Source organism: Vanellus vanellus (genome assembly GCF_965231255.1).
Source record: "Vanellus vanellus genome assembly, chromosome: 25".
In the NCBI taxonomy this organism is placed as follows: Eukaryota; Metazoa; Chordata; class Aves; order Charadriiformes; family Charadriidae; genus Vanellus; species Vanellus vanellus.
The window spans coordinates 2194656-2221831 of record NC_138930.1 but is presented as its reverse complement, the minus strand read 5'-3'; the positions used below and the strand labels follow the sequence as shown (position 1 = coordinate 2221831).

Below are 27176 nucleotides of genomic sequence, written 5' to 3'. Positions count from 1 at the left end.
CACCCCTCCACGCAGGTCTGCTTTTAAAAGCCACTGAACGAGTTTGCCAGGGCTGAACGTTTTGTCCTTCCAGCCTCTTCAGCTGCACCCGCTTGTCTGAGGCGCCTGGAGTCGGGGCTGGGATCTGCGGGTGGAAGCTGGGGAGGTGCCTGCAGGGGAGCATCGACCCCGCTGGGTTTGTGCTCTGCTGGCTCTGGGTGCGTTACGGGGTCTGTCCTCTCCAGGAGGAGCGGGAGCTGCCGGCACCTTTCCCAGCAGGCAGTGGCCGCTTGGGCCCCTGGCAGTCAGATTGTGCCCCCGGCGCTGCCAACTCGGCTCTGTGGGACCCTGACAGGCAGCATTCAGAGGGGCGAGGGGCAGGCAGTGAGCCCGGCCATAAATCTCTCTTTATGCTCTTGATTATGAAGTCATATTTTCCTGGCTGGGGCTGGTTGGACTGGGGAAATGCGGGCTCTGCTGCGAGTTCCCTGCGGCTGCCATCCCAGCATGGTGGGAGCTTGCACGGCGGCCGTGCTGGGATGTGCTGCTTCTCCTGCAAACACCCCTTTGTCCCCGGGGTCTCTCCATGAGTCCTTGCAGCCTGGTGTTGCTCCTGGAGCTCTGGAGAAGCTCTCCAGCAATGCGGATCAGGCTCAGTCCTGTTCCCTACCTGCCAGAGCCTGGCCGCGAGTGTCTTACCTCCCCGCGGGCAGTGCCTGCTCGTTCATGGCAAAGACAGCCCAGCTGGGACGCTTGCCCAAGCTCAGGCAACTAGTGCGCGCCCTGGCTGCTGCACAGGTTTTGTGTGCCATGGCCTCTTTGTGCCTTTCTTCTTTGGCAAGGGAAGGAGCCCGCAGCGTGGTGCCGGGCTGCAGAGCCTGGCTGCGGAGAGGTGAAGCTGGCTTCTCTCGAGGGACTAGTACCGATCTCAGACTCTCTGGTAGCGTGCAGGGGTGGTAGCACGTGCAGGAGGAAAGACGGGTTTGTAGCTGATGGGAAGTGTAACGTGTTGCTGGGCCGAAAGGGTTATTTTGAAATACTGCAGATCACCAATGTTAGTGCCTCTCGCAGAGTCCAACCAGTGGTTGGAGCAGGCTTGGCTTCGTGCCGTGCTTGGTTGTGCGTTGACCCCACCGGGAAGGGTGCCCGGGCTCCCTTTGCCTCCTCTCCTCCCTCTGCAGAGGCTCCAGCAGCCCTGAGAAGCGCCTTCTTGCTCGCTAATAGCTTTCAGATGAGACTCGAGAGTTTGAGCTGGGTTTGGTGGTTTCTGGGCCAAAACAGCTCAAGCCGTTAATAGGACCTGCAGCGTTTCAGCAGGCCTAGGGTGTCCCTGGGAAGGCTGGTTTCTGGCTGCCCCTGTGCTTTGTAGGTCCGTTCCTCAGCCGCACGCTGTGGCTGCGGGAACCGGAGTGCTGGGATTTGCCTGGGGGAGATGGAAAACTGGCCTGTGCGGCTGGGAGGAGATGGGAAAAGAGGACATGCCCGGCTGGTGGGAATGCCCCAGTTCATACATCCCTTCAACAACATGTTATAACCCAGGTTTGTTCTTTTTGGTAGATTTCTGGGCAGGGCAGGCAGCATATTCTTCAATTTCTCTCTGAATAGCTGAAAGGCAGTTAGCAGTTCTAAGTAGACTTGAAGGCTTCTGAAGATTATTTTAACTCCCCTCACCTCCATCTCTGCAAAAAAAAAAAAAAAAAAAAAAAAAAAACCAAAAAAAAACAAACCCGTGCCCGCACTTGATGCTGTTGCTGCTTTTGAAAAGTTCAAAAATTTGCTTTGCTCAGAGCAAAGCTTTGAAGTGCTGCTCTGTGGGAACGGCAAAGCATCTCCAAAGCCTTTCGCTGAAAGCTTGGTTAACCTACATTTGTGGGCAGCTACCTTCAGAAAACGACTTTGTGAGGGATTGCATGGGGACATGTAAAGGTGAACTGTGAAATTTAATCGATTTAACAAGAAAAGGTTAGATCTGTTTGTTTTGCAGCTATTCAGGGCCTCCAGCTGGTGGTTGCAGGGTCACCCCTTTCTGTATGCAAAAGTTCCTGCATAAAGGCTGTTTTGTCCCACTTGTTGTCTTCTTGTTTGCATAAGTGCTGCGACGAGGGTAAGCTGAAGAAGCAGGACTGAACCTCTTTAAGATGCAGAGCTGGTGCCTGGTTATAGCAGAGAGAAGGTGGCATTCCTGCACGCAGGCCCTGGCTACTCTCTTGCTTTTGGGAGTGTAAATTGCTGTTAGCATGTCCTGGTTGGATCCAGGGCTCAGCATCACCTGGTAGGTAGGAGAGAAACAAGTCCTGCTTCTCTCAGCTGCTCTGACGAACCCCTAGTTTTCATGTTGGCATCTCGGGAGGCTGTGCGGTGCCTGGCTGTTCAGTGACAGGTCTTCTTCTCTTTGCAGGAACTGGGAAGGGAGACGTAGCATGCCACACCGTTCTGGGCTGGAAGCGTGCCGTGCTTTTGCCCCCCAGACTCCAAGAAACCTGTTTCTTTTTTGGTGAAGCAGACCCCCATCTCCTGTTTCTTTGCTGCATGCCCACTCGCGAGTGCTGGATTATGTTTGTCTCTTTCTCCCTTTGCTCCATAATTTGGCTGAATCGTGGTTTCAAGCTAAGGAAAAGGGGCTGCACCTAAGCGCACCAGGGCACGTGGACCAGGCTCCTGGGGTGCTGATTCACGTAGAGACGTTCACAGTGCTGATGGGGGAGTGCTGCCTCTGAGATCCTTCCTCTCCTGCCTGAAAGGTGCTGCCTCGTCGTCCAGAGCCATTCTCCCCACGACAGAGAGAATGGGCAGCACTGATGGGTTCCAGTACCGCGCGCTCTACCCCTACCGCAAGGAGCGTGAGGAGGACATTGATCTGCTGCCTGGGGACATCCTGGTGGTGAGCAAGGGCGCCCTGCAAGCCTTGGGCTTCAAAGATGGGGATGAGCAGACCCCCAATCAGATTGGATGGATCCTGGGTGTCAACGAGCGGACCAAGCAGAAGGGTGACTTTCCCGGCACGTACGTGGAGTACGTGGGGCCCGTGAAGATCTCCGTCCCTTCTCACCGGCCTCGAGTGCAGAGACCCCTACCCGCAACGCCGGGGGCCAGCGGCTGCCGGCTGCAGGAGGCTCCAGAGCAAGGTAAGACCTGCTGCCTGCCGCGTTGCACCAAGACACCTCCACTCTTGGCATCCAGCAGATGAGGGGGTGTGAGTGGCTTCACAGGACAGCGGTGAAGCCCTCACCTTGGCTCAGTAGCTCTGGATTGCCCTGCTGGCAGCAGTGCGGTCGAGTGCCTGGGAGTTGTGGGCTCACGCTCAGTCCTGGCTGAGAGAAAAGCATGTTGTTCCTCCAGCTTGTCGATCTGCTTAGCAGAGCTTCTTGGGCCAATACCTGTCCCGCTCTTACCTCTCCAAGATCCTTCTCTCTCTCTGGCCCGTGACCGGCCAGGATCCCCGTGATCCTTCGTCCGTCTCCCTGCTCTGCTGAGAGTTTTGCTCCACTCCCTCCCTTTAGGAATAAGTCCTGACCTCTCCCAACCACATCCCTGCCTCTGCCTCTAGAGCGCCGGGGGCATTGCTCCCTGCCAAGAGCCGCTCAGCCCCGCTGAGACACACAATTACTTGTCTCTGGGCAAGAGGAGAAAAGTCAGGGTCTAAAAGAGTACTTCTGAGAACTGGAGCTAATTGCTTGTCTGCCTGGCACTCGTCCCTCCCCGTGATCACAGAGCTCTTGCTGGGGCTGGGCAGCCGCCCTCAGGCAGGGCATGGGCCATCCTGCACCTGCGGCTGCCTCCCAGCCGGCGCTGCGCTTGGCACGGACCCGGTCCGGGAGCTGGGAGAACCACTGTGCCTCAGCGCTGCCCATAGAGCTGTGGCAGCTGCCTTCTCTTTGCCTATTTTTTTTTTTCTCCTGGGCACATAAGCTCTGTGGCAGGGGCTCAGCAGGCCCCGGCTGCGCTGAGGTGGCAAACAGGGGTGATAGCCACACTTTGCCATCCCATGCCTTGCAGAAGACCTTGTGCTGGTGCACACAGGAGGAGTAGGGTCAGCAGCAGGATTTGGTGGGCATCAGAGCACGCTCTTGGCTGGCAGTCCTGCGTCCTCCCCATCCCTCTCTGCCTGGGAGCCACAGCTATCCCATCAGGTGCTTCTAGCTCTGCGAAACATCTCTGGGGTCTTAAGGACGGAAAGGAGCCTGTGTCTCAGAAACCAGGGTGGTGGGGCTGGCTGCTTCCCATGCTCCTGCTCCCAGAGCCGGAGGGGTGGCCCCAGGAAACATCTCCGCAGGGTGGGAATGCAGCCGGGCCGTACGTTTGGGTTGGCAGCGAGAGCTGCTGACCTGAGTCATCCCACTCGCAACCTGCCTTTCCAAGAAAGCAGCTCCTCTTGGGAGCCTGGGGCATGCTCTGCGGTGGATGCGTTGGCCTTGCCTGTATCCAGCCCTGCGCTCCCTCGGGGGCTGTATTTGTGTCTTCATGGGCTCTCTCCTCCTCTTCTCAAGCAGCGCTTGGTGGAGGTGTGTCTGGGTGGTCAAAGCTGCTGCCCTGCACAGGGGTGGGGATATTTGGGATGTGGAAGAAGATATGTGCCAAAGCTCCCAACACACAGAAAAGACGTGGTTGGGGAAAAAAAACCAAAAGCCAACCTGTCTGTGTCCCATCTGGGGATGGAGCAGAGAGAAAGTCAGGTACTAGGGCACACAAGGGGGGCACCAGCCCTGTCCCCGTCCCCTCTGGGTGCATCTCCACAGCCGACCTCCACCTTGGGCACAGCCGGGGCCTGCAGGGTAGTAATTCAAATGCGAAGGTCCAGGTGTGGGGAGACACATTTTTGCAACTGAGAAACTGTATTTAAGCCAAGCCCGTGTTATTTCTTCGTGGTCTGCACTTTGGGAGGTGCAGAGATGTCTCCTGGCTGCCCCACGAAACTCATAGCTGGCAGCAATTCTGCCCTGTTTGCCTGGTCCTGCCTTGGGTGGCAGGGATCCCGTAGCCCCACCGTGTCACACACAGAGCAGGGCCAGTGCCACAGCTGTCACACCACCCGGGAGCAGGGCTGGTCCCACAGAGCGGCCAGACCCGGTGCTTTCTGCCGGTGAATTTACGAGCTGCTGGTGTTTGCCTTCCGCGGAGAACGCGAGCGGAAAATGCGGCTCGGAAATATTTCCGCAGCTGCCCCGGCTGTGCTGTGAGCAGCCTTGTTCGCAGCAGCCCAGCCCCAAGGCCCGGCAGGCTCGGGAGCTGCTGCTGGCTCCAGCACAGGCTGCCTGATTTAAAAAAAAAAAAAAAAAAAAAAAAAAAAAAAGGCAAGCTGCTGCCTGCTGAAGCAGCACATTCCCATCCGGGCCACGTGGGCAGCACCAGTATTTACTCTCCCTTCAGCCCTTCCCAAGGGTCAGGCTCAGAACTGCCAGCCTGGCGGCTTGCCTGCAGCTTCCCCACCCTGACCAGCACCACGCTGGGCCCCTGGCTGTGCCCAGGGGCTCTCTCTGCTGGGGGAATGCCCCCCCTTCCCCCCCCCAGCAGCCCAGGTCCTTGCAGCACTGCTGGGTGCCTGCCCCATTTGCTCCCCATTCTGCAGCTGCACCAACATGAGCTGCTTTGTCTTCCCTGCGAGGCTGTGGGTGCAGGAGGCTCGGCCGGGTGCAGAGTTTCAGCTTGCTGCGCCTCGTGGCAAGACCACATCGGGCAAGTTCGGGTCAGATCCATGACAACAGAGCTGTGTTTCGCAATGGGGGCGCAGCTTTTTTGGCTCTTCTTCCCCAAAGCGGAGTGTGATGGCTGTCCTCACTGACCGCGGGCTCCCCAGGGTCTGCCTGGTGCTGTGGACCAGCCCAGAGGAGCCTCCTGTACCGGCTGGTGCCCAGCTGGAAGCAAGATGGGGTCTGGCACCGCTCATCCTTCAGCAAGCCTCCCGCTGGCAGCTGCCCGGCCGGGCCTGCGTGCTCCTGCCTTGCATGCGTCACCCCTCCAGCACAGGGGAAGGGGGGTGCCCAGAGCTGGGACCTCAAGATCTTCTGGAGGTGGCAGTGAAATGCCACCCGATGCAGTGCCGTAGATCCCCCGGGAAGCTTGGGGGAACCCCAGTCCCATGCCGTGGGCTGTCTGCGCCCTGTAATAGCTTGCACTGAGGCTGTGGACTCGCGAGGAGGGGGAGTCAGAGGGCTGGTTTCCATGTTAAATGAGCAATCAAGGGCAGGAATTTGCTGACACGGCGTTCTGTCTGAATCGCTGGATTAATCACAGCTCACCACCGCGAGCGAGATCCCTGGCCGCGCTCCTCCGCCAGCCCTGCGCTGGGCAGGGACCTGCCTGAGCTCTGGGAGCCCTGCTAACCCCTCCGCTGCCTGCTCGGGTACCGGGGTCCCCAGGGAGATAGGCTCTGCCTCCGCAGGGAGTAGTAGGGAACCCCCTATGCACACCCTATTGGGGGCTCGGAGCAAGGCCGGGCTCAACAAGTGCCGTGCCGGTTTCTAGGCCAGCTCAGTGGTTCCTTGTGGCCTCCATGCAGCGTTCGCTTGGGCTGTGGCCTCACGGCAGGGACCATGGCTTTCCTCGCTCTTGGACGCTGCTGTTGGGAGCAGCGTTGGTTGTGCCCCAACCTAGCTCCACTGCAGAGTTTCTGCTGGGAGCTGAGCTGGGGCTGACCCCTTTTCTCCCTCCCTCTCCGCCAGGGTCTCCTCTCCCAGACTTGCAGGAGCAGTTCAGCCCTCCTGAGATTGCACCACCGCTGCTGGTGAAGCTAGTGGAAGCTATCGAGAAGAAAGGTAAGGGGGGATGCTGAGAACCAAGGGGCTGATACCCCCTCCAAAGCCCCCCAGTGAGGGCAGGGGGGCAGGCAGCTGTCTTTAAAAGCTGTTGGCATTGCACCAAGCTCTGTGGGACATGCAGGACGCAGCTGCCTGCAGAAGAGGGGAGTCTCTGGCTCCTTCCTGGCTTGAGCTGTTGTTCCCCAGAGCTGGGCTTGACCCCGCTGCACCGTCCCTGTGTCACCTCACCTGGGATGAGGCTGTTGGGTCTGCATGCAGGGTGCCTATGCACCCCGGATGGGGGCTGGGGTTTGGGAAGTGCTTCCAGGCCCAGATCTGTGCCATGGGGGAGAAATGGGACCACTGAACTGTGTGTCCTGGGGGCCAAGGGGGCTGCAGCACCATCTGCAGGAGGTTAGCTTGGACACCATCCAGGCCTGGTTAACCGTGCCACAGCCATTGCCTGCTGCTGCCGGGCTGGCACCGAAACGGTGCGTGCTCTGGGAGCTGCGCGGCTCACAGCTAACAGCAGTGTCCCCGCTTCCGCAGGGTTAGACAGCGAGATGTTGTACAGGACATCTGGCTCCGAACTGAGGCAAGCGCTGAGAACCGGTAAGAACCAGCTCCGCGTGGTGAGGAGGCGAATCTGCTCAGATGGAGGAGATTAGTGGATGTGACAGCGCCAGCAGTAATGCAATCCAGGCCAGGCTCGCCTGTCCCCGGCAGTTCCTGACTCCCAGCACGCTGCCTGTGGGGCTGGGCTGTCCCCGTCCCGACACGTCCCCCTCTCGTGTGGAAGGGACAGGAGGGGGGGAATTCTGACACTGTCTGTGGGCTGGAGTAAAGGGATGTGGCGCCGGCTCGGAGACTCACAGGTCACCAAGTGAACCCCTGCTCTTGTCTCCCGCTGTCTCTTCGGGGTGCCCCAGTCTCGGGGTGCTCTGCTGATAGGCTGGCGGAGGCTTCTCTGGCTCTGTCACACCACTAATAAGCAGGGGAGGATCTTTCAGCTCAGCTTGGTGGCTGGAGCTTTGGCTCCACTGTGCCGGCGGCTGATGTCTCTGCCGGGAAGCCTTCGGAGCTGTCTGCCTCTCGGCTGGGTTTGGGCCTTATCCAGCACCACACTGGCTTGTCCCCTTCCGCAGACATTCTTGCAAACCCCAACTACACGGTGCTGTCAGCTCTGGTCGCGTTGCTTTCGGGATGGGCTTTATGTGCTGTCCCAACAGCCTACGCCTTGCCTTTGTGGGACAGCACGGTTTGAGGGAGACGTTTTCCCCGTTGGGTTCAGTGTGTGGCTGATCTGTCTGCGCTTGTCTCTACCAGCAGCGGGGAACAGAATTGTCACACGAGTCGTGCGTGCCCAGAATTCCAGTGTCAGGGCTCAGGGCAAAGGGTGTGGGCACCCGAAATGGCCTCTATGCCCTCCTGGGGGTGGGCCTGCCTGAATTCCCAGAGCCAGCTTATTTCTGGGGTGCAGGGGGCACTTCCAGGTGTCCTCTGTGATGTGGGATGCTCGGCTGCCCGAGGGCTGCCTGAGCTCCTTCCTGGTGCCAGGCTGCCGTGTCCCGTGATAGCTGGCTGGGTGGTACGCAGTGGTCTCTGGGACGGGTGCTGGCAGCACCGGAGCTGCCGGCTGGGTGGCCGGTGCTGTGCCTGCCACCCATGGGAGATCTGTGCCCTGGCAGATTGGACCCTGGGCGACTTGGAGCTCTTCGACGTGCACTCTCTGGGTGAGGCGCTGCGAGGCTACCTGCAGGACCTGCCCTCCCCCGTGGTGCCGCTGTCTGTGCATGGAGACATCCTTCGCATCCTGCAGGGTAAGGGTTTCCCCTGGCCCCACTTGGGAACGGGTGGCTGGGCAAGACGGATGCGTTTGGGGTATTAAAATAAGTCCTGTCCCTATGGGGTCTGGCGCATGGCCCCTGCTGCCGACAGCGCTCCCACACTGTGACGCAGTTGGAGCATGGACAGCCGCGCTGGCTGTCCCAACCCTTCCATCGTGTCTTATTCTCTCCCCAGAGATCCCCCAGCCGGAGAATTGCCGGAAGCAGCTGCTGCTGGCCCTGGAGTCGCCTGCGGTCCCGCTCCAGAACACGCTCACCCTGCAGTTCCTGCTCCGGCATCTGGTGAAGGTATCGCAGCAGGCCGAGAGCAACAGCCTCCACCCTCGGGTCCTGGGAGAGATCTTCGGCCCCCTTCTCCTCCGGCTGCCTGGCGCCAGGTACGTGAGGCTTTCGATTCCAGCCATGTACCAAGTGTCAGCCACTGTGCCTGCCAGGACGAGGAGTCCAGCCTGTAACAGCAGGTCTGCCTGCAGGCCCTACCTCGCTGTGCGTGGGATTAAACTGCTGGCAGCACACAGAGATGGGACTCAAAGCCAGGACAGAGCCCTTGTTTCTGGGTCAGCCTCAGATCTGGCAGCTGGGATGAACCAGATGACCCCAGCGGCCCCTTTGCCTGGGGGGCACGGGAGCAGTGCCAAGTTCTCCCCCACAACCGCTGATCTTGGCTTCTCTTTGCAGCCCAGAACTGAGTCCTGACTTCTCCGTGCTGTTTCTGGAGACACTTCTGCAGACGAAGGAGCTGGAGCCGGAACAGTTGCCTCCAGGTACTGAGATGCCCTTTCCTTGGAGCCCAAGGCGCTGGCATTTGTGTTCTGTGGGTGTGGAGTCTCTGCCCCCGTGAGCGGGTTGCCGACGGCATTTCTGTAGCCCAGCTGTGCCTGGATGCCTGCTCAAGGCACTCATCTGCTGCTGTAGATGCGCCTCGAGCAGCTCCTGGCAGCCTGGCGGCCAAGCGGAGCTTCCCAGGATGGTCACTGCAGGGAGAGGGACTCAGTGCTCCAAGGAATTGCCCGTGGCAAAGGTGGGGAGTGGGGATTTGGGCTCACCCTGCTTCAATCCTGCTTTCTCTTACAGCCTTGCCTCCAAAACCGCCTAAGCCAAAGCCCAGCGCAGCCAGCCTGGCCAACGGGAACAGCATGCCCCTGCAGGATGCCGAGTGGTACTGGGGAGACATTTCCCGGTAAGGGGGTGGCTGGCATCTCACATCCTGGGTGCCCTGTCTCTGTCGGGTTATCTAGGGGAGTTCTGGCTGCACCTCACAGGCCGTGACAATCATGTTCCTCGCAGGGAGGAGGTGAACGAGAAGCTACGGGACACGCCAGATGGTACCTTCTTGGTGCGCGATGCCTCCAGCAAGATACAAGGGGAGTACACGCTCACGCTCAGGTAGGGCGCTGAGGTCCCCCGAGAGCCTCCGCTACTCTGGGGTGGAGTTGTCGGCACATGTCCCTGTGCTTACAGCTGCCTGGATGCCCAGATGTCAGGCTGGTGCAGGGTGCTGGGATGGTGGTAAGTGCCCTCTCTCCCCTCCCCGCTACAGGAAGGGAGGCAATAACAAGCTGATCAAGATCTTTCACCGGGAAGGGAAGTATGGCTTCTCAGAGCCCCTGACTTTCGGCTCGGTGGTGGAGCTCATCACCCATTACCGGCACGAGTCGCTTGCCCAGTACAACGCCAAGCTGGACACCAGGCTGCTCTACCCCATCTCCAAATACCAGCAGGTGAGGCCTGTGCCACGGGGACACGGCTGGCCAGCACAGCCTGAACCAGGGGCATTTGCTCGTCCATCCCTGGCCCTTTGGTAGATGACAGTGTACCACCCCTTCCCCTATGGTGGGAATTGCTTTGTGGGGTGACAGGCATCCTGCAGGGCTGGTGGGGCTTCATGTGACCTTGCAGAGGGGCAGTAGGGCAGGAGCAGGTCCTGACTGAGGATGTGCATGTGGCAGGACCAAGTGGTGAAAGAGGACAGCGTGGAAGCCGTCGGGGAGCAGCTGAAGGTCTATCACCAGCAGTACCAGGACAAGAGCTGGGAGTATGACCTGCTGTATGAGGAGTACACACGCACTTCCCAGGTAGGCAGGCACTGCCTTCCCCATGGGCTGCACTGACATCCCCTCATCGCTGGCAGCCATGCCGCTGTGTGCAGAGCAGAGCTGGGGTGCCCACTGCTCCATTTATCTGCTCCTGGACTTGAGGGGTCTCCCCAGAGAATGGGCTTTGGAGAGGGGGATATTTTGGCTGCAGCAAGGACAGTGCTGCTTTGGGGAGGGGGGGAGAGGAGATGCGAATGGGCAGAAACCTGCCCAAATCCTCCCCCTTCCTCAGCTCTCCCCTCCCTTTTCAGGAGCTGCAGATGAAGAGGACGGCAATTGAGGCCTTCAACGAAACGATCAAGATCTTTGAGGAGCAGTGTCAGACGCAGGAGAAATGCAGCAAGGAGTACATCGAGCGCTTCCGACGGGAGGGCAACGAGAAGGAAGTGCAACGGTAAGGACGGGGGGTGGTGGTGACCTGCCCTGCCTGGGCAAGGGCCTTGGGGGCTGGAAGGATCATCCCGGTCCTGTGCAGAGCCAAAGCATGTGCAATTCTTGTCTCTCCAGCATCGTGCTGTGGGCTGGAGCTGGCAGGCTGCCTCCTCTGCCTCCCCCACTCTGGCTCACAGCCTAAACCCCCCTCCTTCTCCCAGGATCCTCATGAACTCGGAGAAGCTCAAGTCTCGCATCACGGAGATCCACGACAGCAAGATGAAGCTGGAGCAGGACTTGAAGAAACAAGCCTCGGAGAACCGGGAGATCGACAAGCGCATGAACAGCCTCAAGCCAGACCTCATGCAGCTGCGCAAACTGCGGGACCAGTATTTAGTGTACGTAGTGCCTGCCCCCACGGAGGGCTGGGAGTGGGGCCCCGTTGCCCCTCCAGCCCAGCCCGGGAGCTATCCAGCTGGCTCCGTGAGGGCTTTGAGGCTGGTTGGACCGGCTTGCGGGCTGCTCGGTGCAGGAGCAAGCCCTGCAGCGTGCAGCCTTGGGGCACGGCGGTCCCTCAAAGGGGACGGCTGCTGCCCTCTGGCGATGGCTGCGCAAGTGCCTGGCTCAGACACCGCAGGCCGGGCACACTGCCTGCGCTGAGCTCTGCCTCTTCTTCCCCAGGTGGCTGACGCAGAAGGGTGCCCGGCAGAAGAAAATCAACGAGTGGTTGGGCATCAAGAATGAGACGGAGGAGTGAGTGTCCCTGCTTGCACATTGTGGGATGTGAGGGGCTGCAGGAGCGTGGGCTGCACAGCCGGTTTTGCCCGCTCTGGGGCCACGGGCAGGTCCCATCTCCTTGTCTGGGAGCTGAGGACGCCTTCCCTGCCAGCAGGGGTGACGGCAGCTAGCTGTGGGAGGGGAGATGCGGGGGCCACGTGCCCAAACCAAGGGAGTCTCACCCTGCCTGTGCTCGATTGCAGCCAGTACTCCATGATGGATGACGAGGAGGAGCTTCCCCACCACGAGGAGCGGACATGGTACGTGGGGAAGATCAACCGCTTGCAGGCAGAAGAGATGCTGTGTGGCAAGCGGGACGGCACCTTCCTGATCCGCGAGAGCAGCCAGAAGGGATGCTACGCCTGCTCCGTGGTGTGAGTATCCCCAAGCAGACGTGGTGGGATGGAACTGGCGTGGGCTGTGCTCCTGCATCGCTCTGCCCTTCTCTCGCCAGATGCTGGAGGCTGGCGGAGGCGTCAGCTGGCAGGCTGGGCTTCCCCAAGGTCTCCCATCTGCCTTGGCTCCTCCTGCCAGGGCTAGATGCATCTTTGGGCTGCTGCGATGACGCCTGCTTGTGCTCTGCTGTCCCTGTCCCAGCAGGGCTCCCTGGCGTGCCACTGATCTGTGCTCCCTTGTCTCCCTGGCAGGGTGGACGGTGACACCAAGCACTGCGTGATCTACAAAACGGCGACCGGCTATGGGTTCGCTGAACCCTACAACCTCTACGCCTCCCTCAAGGACCTGGTCTTGCACTACAAGCACACGTCCCTGGTGCAGCACAATGACTCCCTGAATGTCACGCTGGCTCACCCGGTCCTTTCCCAGCCGCCAGCCAGATGAGCAGCCCATGCACAACACAACAGCTGCCTTCAGCTTCTCCCCAGGGCGCTGCTTTCTGGCTCTGGACTCTTGCACCCTGTATAGTTGAGTCTCTGTGCTCCTGCCCCTTCAGAGCCTCTGAGATGTCTGTGACCGTTCCTGGTGTCCCTTTTGGTCAGTAGCTGAAACCCGTGTTGGCTGATGGGACAAAAAGGCTGGGCTGTTGACTCCCAGTGGGCTCCAGCCTCTAGGAGGTGGGGTCCAGTTGTGATTGAATCGCTGTGGGTGAGCACAGCCCCCTCCCCTTCCCTGATAAGCAGGTCAGATCCCCTTCTTGTTGGCAGGTCGCCCCGCTACGCATCACTGTAGAGCTAGAGTCCCAATTCCTTGGTGCGCTATGGCATCGGTCACTGCCCCGGCCAAGCGGTCGCGAGTGCTGCTCTGAGTGAGGGGCTCCCTGCCCGGATGCCACAGGAGGCAGAGGAGGAGGCTCAGTTGAGCATGTGCATCCTCCACTCTCACTTCCCTCAGTGATCTTGTGGGCTGCGGTGACGTCTGGTACGAGGGGTGCTGCTCTTCCACGCAGAGACTCATTTAGAAAGGAGAAACCCCATCCTCCGTGCAGCTTCTCGGCCGAGGTCTCCACTCTGTGCCGTGCCCCACCTCACCGTCTTGTTCCCTGGTGTTGTAACCACCTCTTGAGTGTTCTTGTCTGGGGAGGGAGGATCCAGTTAGCGATGAATCTCTCACCTTCGTTGTGCCAACTAAGCTGTGAAATCCATGTTGGTACCCGTGTTTTACCCGGCAGAATCTGTGGAACGCACAGCTCGTTTTTTCCAGCTGTCTTCGGTGAATTTCTGCAAACATAACCCATTGAAGCTAACTGTAGCTCTGTAAATATGGTTCTTTTTGTAATCGGCTGCTTACCTAGTACTGGTGTTTGCTGAACTCCCACTACGATATGCAAGCGCGTGGGCAGCAGCTGGCCAGGCTGTTGCAGACTCGGGTCCTGCCAGCTGAAGCAGGAGGGGGCCGGAGTCCGATGCACACTACGAGCCCTACGCAAAATGAAGGACCTCTCTGCTGCAGGAGGACGGTATCTCCGCTGAGCCAAGGGCCTTAGCGCATAGAAACGTATATGCATGATGTTGAACTATGTATGCAAAGCACTTATAATCATGAGTACTGTATGGGGACTTGGGGTGAAAGAGCTGGGGGTTGCGGTAGTGCTGCCCATCGTAGCTGGCTGGCGCGGGCAGGGATTTGTTTCGGAGTTCAGAGGGCTCGAGGGCAACCGAGGTGGCCCTAGAAGAGCTTTAAAAGCTGGACCCGGGCTGAGAGTTGAGGCCGTGGTGGTATTTGCTTTACTGGGTTATCCTGTCTGCCTAGCTTGAAGAAAGCATTAATTGTCCTCTTGATTTGCCGGAAAGGCTTTCCCTTTTGGAGGCCGCATCCTCGGGACGGGCTGGTAGATGCTAAAGGCTTTGCCGCTTCTGCTTTGTCTTGCGACTCGGGCTGCGCCGGATCCGCAGGGTGCTGCGTGCTCGTGCTCTGCCTGCATGCTGTCCTCAACACGCCGTCTGCATCTTCGGATCTGGGATTGATGGACTAAACGTCCCATTTCTGTTGCTTGTGGCAGCTCTCCTATGCTCCACTGTACAGACCCCCTTCCCTGCTCTGCGCACCCTCTCTGGCCCCTCGGCCGTGTTTTTTGCTTCCTCTGGTTTGTTGGTGTTTGGTGCTGTGAGGATGCAGGGCAGTGGTGCCATCCCTGACCCGTGGCAGCTCGAGCGTGCGCTCAGGTGCCAAAGTGCCATGGAAGGGACAGGCGATGGGCCAGGCGGGCCGTGGGGTGCACAGCCCAGGAGAGGCTGCATTTGGATTTGGGGATCACTTGGGAAAAGCTGTCAGGGATAATTAAGGGAATAGTTTGGGCTTGGACACATGAGAGATGGGAGCACGTGGGAACAGGGCAGGGAAGCCCCGTGCTCATAGCCCTCTCTGCACAGGCCTCCTGGCGTCTGTGTGGTGGCCGGGGGGCCCACACCAACACCCCAAAGTTGCCAGACTCCTCCACAGGTCGCAGTGGCTTATTTTCAGCCCAGGGTCTTTGTGCTGGTCCTCCGCTTCCAGCACATCCCTGCGCCGTGGGGCAGGCTGGCTCCTCCAGCTGCTCGCCCCACCGGGGCCACGTCCCCCCACCAATGCAAGTTTGGGGCCGGTCCTGCCAGGGGGGGGTTTGCTCCCGACTCATGCCGGGGCCTGCCGAGCATCTGGGAGAGTCTCAGCTTCACGCCATCGCCTGTCAGCACTTTGCTTGGTGCTCACCCTGGCTCTGCTGCCCGGGGAAATTCCAGCTTCTCATGACAGTGGGGTTTTTTTACCCTTTCGGCTGAATTTCTGCTGTTCTCCCCACACTGTCCCTTCCTGTCCCCCAGCTGGAGCCTCACCCTCCCCAGGAGCGTGGGCAGCTCAGTGTGGTCACGGCGGGCGTCACAGTTGCCCTTCTGCATCTTCCAGCACTGCCGTTCCTGCCCACCAGCACCCATCACTGCGGACCGGCTCCGATGGGGCTCTGCTCACGAGTCCTGTGTACAACGAGGAGGAAAATGCCCTTCCCCGGGGCTGCCTTTCCCTGACGGTGCTTGACTCGGTTCCCTGAAACGCCGCTTTGCCCTCGCCTGCCCCTTGGGGTGGAAGCCCAAGCCCTGAGCTCCCTGCAGCGCAGCTCCCCCAGAATAAGCTAGTTGTGATTTGTCCTTTGATGCTTTCGCTCGTGCTGTTCGCGCCGCCGGACGAACCCGGTAGCGATGTGTTTTGAGGCCTCGGGCTGTGCTTTGCTGCTTGTGACCCCCCACTCCTCTGCCCCGTGTCCCCCCAAATCAGCCACGCACTCGCGTCCCGCGGGTGCAACGAGGCCGTTCCTGCTTCCCAAGGAACAGCTCGGGGTTTGTCACTCTGTGTCCCAGCTTGGGATGCTCCGTGCTTCCCCCCCGCCGAGGGCTCTTGTGGGGGCTTTGTGCTCAGAGAGGACGCGGTGGCTGCGTGAGCGCTCCTGAGATTTTTAGTTCCTAGGTATATGCAATAATAAATAACTTGCCACTTCAGTTGTTCGTTACCAGCAGTAGTTCTCTATGCTTTCTGTTGATGTTTACTAATGTAAACCCAGTATTTGTTACTGTAAGAGGATTTTTTTTGTACGGTACTTCAAAAAAGCCCGCAAAAAAAAAAAAAAGAAAAAAGAAATAAACAGAATTAATGAAATGGCTGCAGAGATTTCTGTGGGAGGGTTGTTACGCTGGGGCAGCGGAAGCGGGAGGGCGTTGGGGCTGGGTGCAGGATGTGATCCATCGCCCAAACGGTGCTGGGCCATGCCGGGGCTCTGCTCTCTGGGCTCACCAGCCGGGCAAGTGAGGGGGCGGCATCCAAGCCCAAAGGGGTGAGAAACGGGTGGAAACAGCGGCTATAAACAGCAGGGGAAGTACAAGGTTCTTCCACGTTCAGCCCCAGAAATGAGCCCAGGGGGTATTTTGGGCAGCACTCCCTGCCCGCATCTGGCACTGCCATGCTGGGGGTGCTTCGGCCCCTATGCCGAGCCCGGGGGGGGGGGCTCAGCAGACCGTGGCAGGGGTCTGACATGGAGACACCCCCCTGCTTTTTTGGGAGATACCAAGCGTGGGCTGCTCAGAGTTGAGTTTCCGTCGACAACACGTCGCAACCTGCAGGGAAGCAGCAGACGCCGGCAGGGCTGGAGCAAGGGACTGCAACCCCAAAGCTCCAATTCAGGGCTGTGACTGGGGACAGGGGGTGGCCGGAGCCGGACGGCCCCGCCTGAGTCAGCAGCGTCGGTGTCACATGAGGAGGACGGTTGAGCCGGGCAGGAAGGGCGTGCGGAGGCGGGCACAGCCAGCCTTTAAAAGTCCTCGCGGGGACGGGCTCGCCTCCACGCCACCCCACCGTCCCCATGGCCCCCACGGTGCCACTGGCTCTCCTAGTGCTGGTGGCCCTGCTGGCCCCAGGGCTCGGGGTGGCTTTCCCCGGCTGTGACTACCCGGCCCATCTCTGGTGCAGCTCATGGGAGATCGCCGTCGCCTGCCAGGTCAGAGCCACCGGTGCCAGGGCTACCCCGGCCACCCACCCGCAATGGCAACCCACGCAGGGCACAGCCACCTGGCACGTGGAGACACATCCCACCAAAACGCCGGGTGCGGGGCTGGGTGTCTGCCCAGCGAGCGGGGCTGGGGAGCGCGGGGACGGTGTTGGGGCTTCACCCAGCCACGGCACCTGGTGCAAGTGCCAGCTCTGAGCATCCCTGCGGCACAGGCTGACACACCGCAGGGATGCTCGGAGCCCCTGTGCCGCACTGGCACCATGGCATTCCCTGGCTTCTCTGGGAAAATGCTGTGCTACAGTCAGACCCCAACCCCAACCCTTCCCCAGGCGCTGCTGGCACTTCTGCTTTTTCAGCATAGAACAGCTTTTCAGCTTATTCCACTCTGAACATCCCTGGACGGTGACACCGCTGTGACGGTGGATCCAGCAGTGCCCTGCAAGCCCTGCGGGGCTGCAGCCACCACTTGGCGGGTGGGTGCTGAGCTGTACCCCCCCCCAGGTGCATCCTGGCCCCGCCATGTATGGTTTTTTCCCCAAAAATATTTTGGGGAAGTTCCTGTGGAAAGCCCCAGCGTAGCGTGCCGGCAGCACAGGGGATCCTGTGGCTGCAAGAGGTCCCCCCACGTTGCTCTCACTTCCCTCCCAGCCCTGCATACCCCCATCCCCTGAAAATGGGGGGGGGAGGGGGGCTGCAGCTGTACCTCCCTCTCCCATACCCCAAAACCTTCATGCACACAGGCAGAGAGCCGCTGTGCCAACCTCTCGCGCCCGGCGGCTGCACCGGTGGAGCTGAGCCTGTTCTATGAGAGCCTGTGCCCGGCGTGCCGCTGGTTTCTAGTCCAGCAGCTCTTCACCACTTGGCTGCTGCTGCCCAGCGAGGCCCTGAGCATCACCCTGGTGCCCTACGGCAATGCCCAGGTAAGAGCCGGCCAGACCCGGTGCCGCCGGCACGTCACCCCGGCACCATCAGCCCCGCTCAGACCGGTTGGTCCCGCAGGAGAGGAACGTCAGCGGGAAGTGGCAATTCCAGTGCCAGCATGGGCCAGAGGAGTGTTTGGGCAACATGATCGAGGTGACGGTGATGGTGACGGTCCCCATCCCCATGGTGCCGGCATAAGGGGGCATCCGGCAGCCCCTCACCGCCCACCCTGTCCCCGTAGACCTGTCTGATGCACGAGGCCAAGAACTTCACCACCTACTTCCCCGTCATCTTCTGCCTGGAGTCAGGCAGTTCTGTCACCAAGAACCTGGAGGCCGTATGTCCCTTTCCCCGTCCCCTGCACCACGGAGACATTCCCGTTCCCCTGACCTCCCCGTGTGTCCCCCCCTCCCCGTCCCCCCCAGTGCCTGCAGGTCTACGCCCCGCAGCTGGACGCGGACCGCATCACCGCCTGCGTGCAGGGGGACACGGGGGCTGACCTGATGCACCGCAACGCCCAGCTGACCCAGGCGCTGGACCCCCCGCACCAATACGTGCCCTGGATCCTCATCAACGGGGTATGGCAGGGGGAAGAGGGGGGAACGGGGGGGCTGGGGCACCGTGGGACCCCCCTGACTGGTCCCATCTCACCCCCCCACAGAAACACACGGACGAGCTGCAGGAGCAGGCGCAGGCCTCACTGTTGGGGCTGATCTGCCACCTCTACCAGGTGGGAAAGGGAGGGTGGTGGGGCTGGGGGACACGTCCCCGTCCCCGGGGGTACTGCTGTGCCCCCCCAGTTCTCCTGTGCCCCCCATTACCGCAGTTAGCCTTGCTGTACCCTTCCCAGTTCCCCTGTGCCCCCCCATTATCCATGCTGTGCCCCCGAGTTCCCCCTGTTAGCACTGCTGTACCTCCCCCAGTTCCCCCTGCACGCCCCAGTTAGCACTGCTGTGCCCCCCAGTTGCACTGTATGCCTCCCTGATACCCCAGTTATCCATGCTGTGCACCCAAGCTCCCCCAGTTCGTGCTGCTGTACCCCCCCAGTTCCCCCTGCTTGTATGCCCCCAGTTAGCACTGCCATACCCTCCAGTTCCCTTGTACCCCCACCCCGTTCCCCCACATAGCTCTGCTGTACCCTCTCAGTTCCCCTGTAGCCCCTCAGTTCCCCAGTTATCCATTGCCCCCCCCAGTTCCCCCTGCTTTACCCCGTTAGCCCTGCTGTGCCCCCCAGTTCCCCCTGCTGTATCCCGCCAGTTCCCCTGTGCCCCCCCAATTAGCCCTGTACCCCCCCAGTTCTCCCGTGCCCCCCCGGTTCCCCCAGTTCGCCCCGCCGGGCTCTACCGGCCGCTCTCCGCAGGGGGAGAGGCCCGACGCCTGTGGGGGTTCGCGGGCCCCGAAGGCCCCTGTCGGCTGCGGGCGCTGAGGGACGACGCGGGAGCACGAGCGAGCAATAAAAAGGATGATTTTATGGAAAAACATGAGGGTCCGGAGTGGTGGTGGTGGGAGCGGAGAGGGGGCGGCCTGGCCCCGCCGCGGTGCGGGGGGTGCGGGAGCGGGGCCCCGGGACGCCGGGCCCGGCCTGGGCTGCTGCCGGCCCCGCCGAACGGCGGCTGCCTCGGTGGGTGTCATGGCGGCCGCCTGCGCCTCCGTAAGTGTCATGGCGGCCGCCGGAAGCGGAAGACGCTCCGTCACGTGATGCACCGCCGCTTCCGCGTGCCGGTGGCGAAAGCGCGCGGCGGTGAGGGGGGAGGGACGCGGGGGGGGGGAGGGGGAGGCAATTGATACGGGGACGGGGAGGGGGACTGGGGGCACTGGGAGAACTGGGAGAACTGGGGGGACGGGGAGGGTCCAGCAGGGGGAGCTGGGGAGCACAACATGAGAACTGGGGGGATACAGCAGGGCTAACTGGGGGAACTGGGGGGTACTGGGGGGCACAGCAGGGCTAACTGGGGGAACTGGGGGGCAGAAGGGGCAGCGGGGGCATGGGGGAACTGGGGGGTTACAGCAGTATTAACTAGGGGAACTGGGAGCCACAGCATGTATAAATGGGGGGTACAGCAGGGCTAACTGGGAGAACTGGAGGGGCACAGCAGGGCTAACTGGGGGAACTGGGGGGATACAGGGGAACTGGGGGGGTACGGCAGTGCTAACTGGGGGGGATGCAGCTGGGCTATCTGAGGGAACTGGGTAGATACAGCAGGGCAAACTGGGGGAACAGGGGGGCACGGGGAACTGGGGGGGTACAGCAGTGTTAACTGGGGGTAACTGGGAGCCACAGCGTGGATGAGTGGAGGGTACAGCTGTGGGAACTGGGGGGCGCAGCAGGGCTAACTGGGGGGGCACAGCAGGGCTAACTGGGGGAACTCGGGGGCACAACATGGATAACTGGGTGGCACGGGGAACTCGGGGGGTACGGCAGTGTTAACTGGGGGAACTGGGGAGCACAGGGGGTAACGGGGAGCACGGGGGTGGGTGGGGGTGTTACATCAAGAGTAACTGGGGGGAGTGGGGCTCCCTCCCACTGACCCCTGTGGCAGGGGGGGGGGCCGGGGGGGGTATCTCTGCCCGCAGGATGCTGGTGCGGGGCCGGCGGCTGCTGCGCTGCTGGAAGCCACTCTTCACCGGCCGCCTGCTCCTGCTGACCAACACGGCCAGCTGCGGCGCGCTGCTGGCCACCGGCGACACGCTGCAGCAGGCCTGGCACCGCCGGCGGCACCCGGACACTGAGCTGCAGGTGGACCGCACAGGTGACAACCCAGAAGGGGAGGGAGGCACAAACCAGGGGGGGGACACACACACGGATGCAGGACAGACTGACATGTTTAATTCATGCTGGTTATCACGGGGGGGAGAGGGGGGGGAATTAGGGTCCAGCTCCCCGCCACCACGCAAAGCCACACTCCCTTTGTGCCTTCCCCAGAGCCGGATCCACTTTCGGGGGGGGTGGTGGGGCGACATTGATGGAGGGGGGGTCACATCAATAATGCATGGGTGACCCGCGGCGGTGTTGTGTTGCAGGCCGCATGTTCGCCGTCGGCTGCAGCATGGGCCCGCTGATGCACTACTGGTACCTGTGGCTGGACACTGCCTTCCCGGCGCGGGGCGTGCGGGGGCTGAAAACCGTCCTGAAGAAAGTCCTCATCGATCAGCTGGTGGCGTCGCCCGCCCTGGGCATCTGGTACTTCCTCGGTACGCGGTGGCACCCGCCTTGGGTCGGTGTCGCTGAGAAATGAGCGTGGCCCGCGCTGCCGGTGACGTGTTAACGCCACGTGGGTGCTGGCATGACGCCCGTCACCCTCCCTTGGTGGGGCAGACGTGGTTTTTCCCGGGGGTCCCTCCCTGAGGCTGATGCCGGTGCTGCCCTTCCATCCCACAGTGGGGGGGGAGGGGGTTTGGCATTTTTTGGTGTCCGGCACAGCTGAGATGGCAATTCCCATCAGCGTGGAGCCTTGTGAACGCTCCCATCGCCACTGACATCCGTCTGTCCCCACAGGCATGGGCACGCTGGAGGGCCAGTCTCTAGAGGAGAGCTGGGAGGAGCTGAAGGAGAAATTTTGGGAGTTTTACAAGGTAAATATACTCCTCCTGCCCTGAGCTCCCCACCCCACCCCTGGTGGGGACGGGGCTCCGGCGGGGAGCGCCTGGCTGCTCTTTGCTCTCTTGGCAGGCTGACTGGTGCGTCTGGCCGGCGGCTCAGCTCATGAATTTCCTCTTCGTCCCACCCAAGTACCGGGTGGTTTATGTCAACGTGGTCACGCTGGGCTGGGACACCTACCTCTCCTACCTCAAGCACAGGGTGAGTGCCAGCGCCACGGTGCCACGCAGCCGTGCCTCGCCGCCGCGGCCAGCCGGGCTCGCGCCGAATGTGCCTGCTTTGTCTTCTAGCCTGGCAGCCCCCCGAGCGCCGAGCAGGACGCGCCGCGTGAGAACCGGCGCGGCGTCGGGATGTGAAGAGGAAGCTGCTCTCCGTGACTGCGACGTTTTCGGAAGCTCCTGCCCGCGGCAAGGGGGTTTTCTGGGCATCGCCACAAACGCGGCTCAACCCACCCAAGGAAAGCGATGGCCGGAGACCACTGCAGCGGCTGTCTGCATCTCGCTGCAGCCTGGGCGGATCTTGCTGATTAACTCATCTACTGATTGCAATGATGGGTTTGGATATTTTTAACGAATCTCCTCTCACGGGCTAGCCTGTAAAGCTGATTTTTTTTTTTTTTTGATTCATCCGCAAACCCCGCGCTGCCGGGGCAGGGAGGAGCTGCTGCAGCTACTGCTTTTGCCTTCAGCGCCCCGGGGAAGGTCCCCAGCACTTTCCCCTCTGCTGCAGACAGATTTTTTGTCCCTTTTCCAGGGCAAGGCTGTCCCCTTGCTCCCCCTCCAGAGCAGCCAGCCACTCGGGTCCCTGCCTTGTTCCTGCTGGGGCTGCTGGGCAGAGGGATGCCGCCCCTCTGCTCTCGGTGCAGCTCCTCAGCCCTCTCCCTGCTGCTTTTTTTTTGGTTGGTTGGTTTTTTTGGTCTTAGAGCTCAAGGGAGAAGTCACTCAGGTCCTTTTCACACTTTTCACTCCGCCTTGCACCCACCTCACCAGCGCCGCGCGTGGGCTGGGCTGGGCTGGGCTGCAGCCACCCCATTTTTATAAAAATAGCGGTGTGATCGCCGCCACCGCCGGGTGCGACAGCGGCAGAGTCGCCGTGGAGGCGGTTGGGGGTTTTTAAGGCAAAGTTTGTGCAGGATTTGGGCTGTCGCATCCCTCTCATCCCCAGGCCCGCAGCTCCCCGGGCAAGCTAGACAATCACTCCATAACCTGCGAACTTACTTATTTCCAGCATCGATGAAAGCTGCCTAAATGTGATTATTTTTTTTTTTTTTCCTAAAGCTTAAAGCTGTGCCTTACTTACATCTCTGCCCTCGTCCCTTCTGCCACACACCCCCAAGGTGGGACCACCCCTCCCTCCCTCCGCAGCAAGACAAGCTGCTGAGCCATTTGGTGAATGCTAATTAAGAAACCAGATCGTTTTTGCTTCTTTCCGGCAACGAGCCGGACAGCGCAGGGCTGAGGTTATCGACACGGAGCAGAGGGACCGTCCCGCTGCCCCCTCTCCGCCTGCAATGACCCCGAGGAACCGGTGCTCAGCATTGATTTATTTCTTCACAACATTTCTTTAATACAGTGATTTTTAGGAAATTGTACTCTTTTTGACACTTTTGACATTTGTACAGTACAGTGTAACTCTTCCATAAGTAAACTTCACAAAAAATAGGAAAGGGGAAGGTGGGGGGGGGAGGGGGGAAGGTGGTAATGGGGTCTGGGGGGGGGGAAATCTGTAAAATAAAGACACAGCGCTCCAAGAAAAATAAATAAAGGGCAGCAAGACCTGCGGGTCCGTCATCGCTACAGGAATATCCACTTATTCACAGTCTCCACACAAGCACAGTACTACAGGAACACAGGAGGAGCCCAACACCCCGCAGCAAATTAGCAACACTCCTCCGAGCCCCGCTCACCCCCGCCCCCCAAAAGCCAAAACCGGGGACTCGGCAAAGGTCCCCGTCCCCAAACCGGGGCTAATTTGCTACAGCTTGTTTGGGTGGCCTCGCTTATGGATTTAATTTTTAATTAGTTTTTTTTGTTGTTTTTTTTTTTTTTTTTTTTTAAACCTTTAAATCATAGATTATTTTTTTCTTTTTAAAAGTGATATTCACAAGCAAGGTTACCACACTGAGGGGAAGAAAAAAAAAATAAATAATAGTAATAATAATAATAAATGCACCAACACGGCCACAGCACAGCAGGTCACGCGCACAGCGTCACTTCCTACGCCTATTTACACGGAGTTTTTCTTATGTACAAGGAGGAAGACGGCGGGAGCATAAATTAGCATCTATTTATACAAATAAACAAGAGTTAGGAAATATCCATCCATCGGGGGGGGAGGGGGCAGAGCCGGGCGCAAAGAGCCCCCAGGAGCTCTTTGGGCAGAGGAGGGGGGACCTCTGCCAGGCTGGGGATGGGGATGGGGGGTCCCAGCAGGGACAGGAGGTTTTGGGGTCCCGTCTGCCCCCCTGAGGGAGGGAGGGAGGGGACGGGGGGGTGGGAGCCGGCGGTGACGAGCAGACAGAGAAAATAATATTTCTCAGAGAGGCTCACGGAGCGACTAAAAGCAGAATGAGGGGGGAGGGGGTTCTACCAGCCCAGGCTTAAAAATAAATTAAGGGGGGGACACAGCCTAACTGAATGTTGGGGGGGGGCTCCTAGAGGGGCTGCAGCCCTTTCGGAGGTATCAGCAGCAAAAGCCCCCACGGGACCCCCCCAAGAAGAGGGGCTCGAGGGGGTGGGAGTTGGGGTGCACTGACCGATTTTGGGGGGGGGGTTGGAGGAAAAGGTGGTGGGGGGAGGGGAGCGGGGCTGGCCCTAGCAGGCACAGTCCTGGTGCGGGGGGGCCTGCTGGTCCGTGAGCTGGGGGCCCTGCTTGGCGCCGGTGACCGCCGGGTCGGCCGTGTCCAGCGATTCCGACATCTTCTCGCAGATGATGTCCACCAGCCGCTCGAAGGTCTGCTTGACGTTGATGTTGTCCTTGGCGCTGGCCTCAAAAAACTCAAAACCTGGAGGGGGGGCGGGAACGGGACGGGACACAACAATACGGGGTGGAGGGGACGATGACAAATGACATCAGGGCTGCAAAACCCCCACCCCGCTGCCGCCCTGCATCCCAGCGCGCAACAGCATCGGAAACCTTTCACGGCTCCTCCTCCCCTCGTTAAATATTGATGGAAGGGCTGCCTGTGCCGCACGCCCCCACCACCCGGCGGCCGCTTCCCCACCACCCACCCAGTGACACCCCGTTTTCCCCATCCGGCACCTCTCGGCAGCCGGCGGTGCGTTAACGGGGCCGTAATAGAAACCGCCATCATACCCCGGTGCTCGTGGCTTAATTACACCTTATTTTTTTTCCTTAGGTGACAAGTCACCGCTGCTATTGCAGCGGAAGAATTACAGCGAGGGAATTAAGCCCCTAATTACATTTTTGGTGGGAAGATGGCTGCACCGGGGTGTCGTGGTGTCCCCTCCCTCGCACTCACCCAGGTGCTCGGCGAGCTGGCGGCCCTTCTCCGAGGAGACGACGCGCTCGTCCTCCATGTCACACTTGTTCCCCACCAGCAGGACCTGAGCGTTGTCCCAGGAGTAGGTCTTGATCTGGGTGGACCTTCGGAGAAGGCAAAGAGGGAAATAACCCGCAGGGGGGGACAGAGCACGGCATGGGGGGATGCCCCAGAAGAGGGGGGGAGACAGTTTGGGGCGGAGAGGTGGTCCCCGAAGCCCCGCTTGGGTGCTCACCAGTCCTGCACGGCGTTGAAGGACTCCTCGTTGGTGATGTCGTACATCAGGATGAAGCCCATGGCGCCGCGGTAGTAGGCGGTGGTGATGGTGCGGTACCGCTCCTGGCCAGCCGTGTCCTGGGTTGGGTGGGGGCAGAGCAGCACGTCACCCCCGGGGTCACCGGCGGCTTGCAGGGTCCGGCCACCCCTTGGGGTGCTCTGGTAGAGAGCAGGGTCCCCAGGGACACGTCCCTCCGCACCAGCATCACCCCCAGCATCGGCAAACGGCAGAGCAGCCCTACACCAACCATCCCCCCCAACCCCGCCATGCCACGCACCCCCGTGCCAGCGTGGGGACCGACAGGGACACCCCGGGGGGTCTCACCCAGATCTGCAGCTTGATGCGTTTGTCGTTCCGGTAGATGGTCTTGACCTTGAAGTCGATGCCGACGGTGCTGACGAAGGCGGGCGTGAAGGAGTCGTCGGCGTACCGGAAGAGGAAGGAGGTTTTCCCCACGCTGCTGTTGCCGATGATCAGGATCTTGAACATATAGTCGAAGTTCTGGTCCGAGGATTCCTTCTGCCCATAGCGGGAGTCGGTAGCGGACGCCATCTGCAAGGCGGAGGGAGCGGCGGTGACGGGGGATGGCATGGGGGACAGTCACAAACTCACGCGATGCCGTGGTCCGGCGACGTTTCCCACCGGTGCGGTCACGGTTAAATCATATTTTGATTTGGGATGGGTGAGCAACGCCGAGGGCGAGGCACCACCAGCGGGATCGCTCGGCCCTGAAGGGCTCTGCCAGGCCGGCTGCCGTCACCCCCAGCGCGGGGACAATGAGAAGGCGCCCACAGCACATGTGGGGTGCGCAGACCCCGGTGTTTGCCATCACTGGGGGGGGGGACGGACCCGTGACCCCCTGGCAGGGGCGCAGCTAGGGGCCGGGGCGCTGCAACCGCTCCTGCATCTCCCCTGCAAAATGGCACCTGCAGCGGTGCCCCCGCAACGCCGTGCCCAGCCCGGCCGCCCCATGCGGAGGGGGGTGCTGGGCGATGGGGGGGGGGGGTTGCTGGACGATGGGGGGGGGGTAATGCCGGGCAGGGGTGCACAGAGGTGGGTGATTGCCCGGGGCTGCAGAGCAGTGCAGGGAGGGGATGCAGGATAGGTGCTGGGGGGGGACGGATGCAGGGTGGGTGCTGGGGGGGGGGGGGGAGATGCAGGGTGGGTGCTGGGGGGGGGGGGATGCAGGGTGGGTGCTGGGGGGGGGGGGATGCAGGGTGGGTGCTGGGGGGGGGGGGATGCAGGGTGGGTGCTGGGGGGGGGGGGATGCAGGATGGGGATGTCCAGCAGTGGGTGCTGCTGGGGGGTGCGGGGAAGGGTGGAGGGTGGGGATGGCGGGCAGTGGGTGCTGCGGGGGGGGATGCAGGGTGCTGCGGAGGAGGGGTACAGGGTGCTGCTAGGGGGGGTGCACAGGGTGCTGCAGGGAGGGGGCTCAGCCCCCACCCCACCCCGCAGGCCCGAGCCCGCTGCCCCCGGCCGGTCCCCGGTGCACCGAGAGACAACCCCCCACACACACCCCGCCGTTCCTTGCAGCGGCGACCGCGGCCCCCCCGCCCCGCTGCATCATCCATCCCCCCCCGCCCCCCCGCCGCCATCCCCGCCAGCGGCCGTGCCCCCCCCCACCATCCCGCCCCCGGTGCCGGTACCGGGGGGTGCCCGGGAACAGGGGGGTGGGGGGGAATGGAGGGCGGCGGGCGGGGGGGTGGGGGGAGGTGGGGGCGCGGGGGCGCGCGCTCACCTCCAGCCCGCGCTCGCGCCGCCGCCTCCTCCTGCAGCAACTGCAGCAGCGGCACGCGCCGCCCCGCCGGTTGCAGAGCCCGGATGACGTCGCCGCGGGGGGGGGTGGGGGGGAGAGAAGGGGGAGGAAGGGGGAGAGAGGGCGGGGCGAAGTATGTAAATAAACGCTGACGTCATCGGATAGGCCCCGGAGGAGAGCGTTGATTGGTTGGCAGAGCTCTGTGATGGACAGCCGGCGGGTGCCACGCCGGGCGGGGCGGGGAGGAGGGAGGAGATCCCCCTCCCGGCGCGGTGGTGGGCGCCTTCCCCCCCCTCGGCAGCGCGCAGTGGTGCGGCCCGGCGGCGGCCTGCGGGCCGGGGGCTGAACCATCCCCCCGCGGGCGGGGGGCGCGGGGCGGACCATTCC

General features: G+C 61.3%; 4 protein-coding genes across 5 annotated transcripts; 3 read left to right on the top strand and 1 right to left on the bottom strand.

Annotated features, from left to right (window-relative positions):
• The first annotated feature begins 2616 nt into the window (after nt 1–2616).
• Nucleotides 2617–15882, top strand: PIK3R2 (phosphoinositide-3-kinase regulatory subunit 2). The gene is made up of 15 exons (XM_082495592.1): nt 2617–3104; nt 6639–6731; nt 7263–7325; nt 8402–8533; nt 8736–8937; nt 9239–9324; nt 9635–9740; nt 9848–9946; nt 10101–10281; nt 10510–10635; nt 10908–11050; nt 11250–11426; nt 11710–11781; nt 12009–12179; nt 12453–15882. Exons 1-15 carry the CDS (start codon nt 2765–2767, stop codon nt 12643–12645), a joined length of 2184 nt encoding a protein of 727 aa, XP_082351718.1. The 5' UTR covers nt 2617–2764; the 3' UTR covers nt 12646–15882.
• Nucleotides 15883–16563: 681 nt separating this feature from the next.
• On the top strand, nt 16564–19135 carry IFI30 (IFI30 lysosomal thiol reductase). The gene is made up of 7 exons (XM_082495471.1): nt 16564–16723; nt 17476–17655; nt 17735–17809; nt 17898–17993; nt 18082–18234; nt 18318–18386; nt 19017–19135. The coding sequence occupies exons 1-7, from the start codon at nt 16589–16591 to the stop codon at nt 19080–19082; spliced, it is 774 nt and encodes a 257-aa protein (XP_082351597.1). The 5' UTR covers nt 16564–16588; the 3' UTR covers nt 19083–19135.
• Nucleotides 19136–20201: 1066 nt separating this feature from the next.
• Nucleotides 20202–22845, top strand: MPV17L2 (MPV17 mitochondrial inner membrane protein like 2). Of its 2 annotated transcripts, XR_014270044.1 has the most exons (6): nt 20202–20406; nt 20678–20848; nt 21153–21229; nt 21327–21455; nt 21545–22590; nt 22666–22845. XR_014270044.1 is itself a non-coding variant. In XM_082495435.1 (5 exons), exons 1-5 carry the CDS (start codon nt 20232–20234, stop codon nt 21608–21610), a joined length of 618 nt encoding a protein of 205 aa, XP_082351561.1. In that variant the 5' UTR covers nt 20202–20231; the 3' UTR covers nt 21611–22845. The 2 variants fall into 2 exon arrangements, 1 of the variants encoding a protein (XP_082351561.1); XM_082495435.1 differs by having other exon boundaries at nt 21545–22845.
• Nucleotides 22846–24067: 1222 nt separating this feature from the next.
• On the bottom strand, nt 24068–25585 carry RAB3A (RAB3A, member RAS oncogene family; the record flags this gene model as incomplete). Its single annotated transcript, XM_082495418.1, has 4 exons — nt 24068–24258; nt 24736–24860; nt 24992–25110; nt 25358–25585. The coding sequence occupies 4 exons, from the start codon at nt 25583–25585 to the stop codon at nt 24068–24070; spliced, it is 663 nt and encodes a 220-aa protein (XP_082351544.1).
• Nucleotides 25586–27176: the final 1591 nt, after the last annotated feature.

What these genes read in the sequence shown, in the direction of transcription:
- PIK3R2 (XM_082495592.1), top strand. Translation starts at nt 2,765, where the DNA reads ATGGGCAGCACTGATGGGTTCCAGTACCGCGCGCTCTACCCCTACCGC. An exon ending in CCATCTCCAAATACCAGCAG is followed by an intron (nt 10,282 to 10,509) that starts GTGAGGCCTGTG and finishes TGCATGTGGCAG; the next exon opens with GACCAAGTGGTGAAAGAGGA. An exon ending in CTGCGGGACCAGTATTTAGT is followed by an intron (nt 11,427 to 11,709) that starts GTACGTAGTGCC and finishes CTTCTTCCCCAG; the next exon opens with GTGGCTGACGCAGAAGGGTG.
- IFI30 (XM_082495471.1), top strand. Translation starts at nt 16,589, where the DNA reads ATGGCCCCCACGGTGCCACTGGCTCTCCTAGTGCTGGTGGCCCTGCTG. An exon ending in AGATCGCCGTCGCCTGCCAG is followed by an intron (nt 16,724 to 17,475) that starts GTCAGAGCCACC and finishes TCATGCACACAG; the next exon opens with GCAGAGAGCCGCTGTGCCAA. An exon ending in TGATCTGCCACCTCTACCAG is followed by an intron (nt 18,387 to 19,016) that starts GTGGGAAAGGGA and finishes CGCTCTCCGCAG; the next exon opens with GGGGAGAGGCCCGACGCCTG.
- MPV17L2 (XM_082495435.1), top strand. Translation starts at nt 20,232, where the DNA reads ATGCTGGTGCGGGGCCGGCGGCTGCTGCGCTGCTGGAAGCCACTCTTC. An exon ending in AATTTTGGGAGTTTTACAAG is followed by an intron (nt 21,230 to 21,326) that starts GTAAATATACTC and finishes CTCTCTTGGCAG; the next exon opens with GCTGACTGGTGCGTCTGGCC. An exon ending in TCTCCTACCTCAAGCACAGG is followed by an intron (nt 21,456 to 21,544) that starts GTGAGTGCCAGC and finishes TTTGTCTTCTAG; the next exon opens with CCTGGCAGCCCCCCGAGCGC.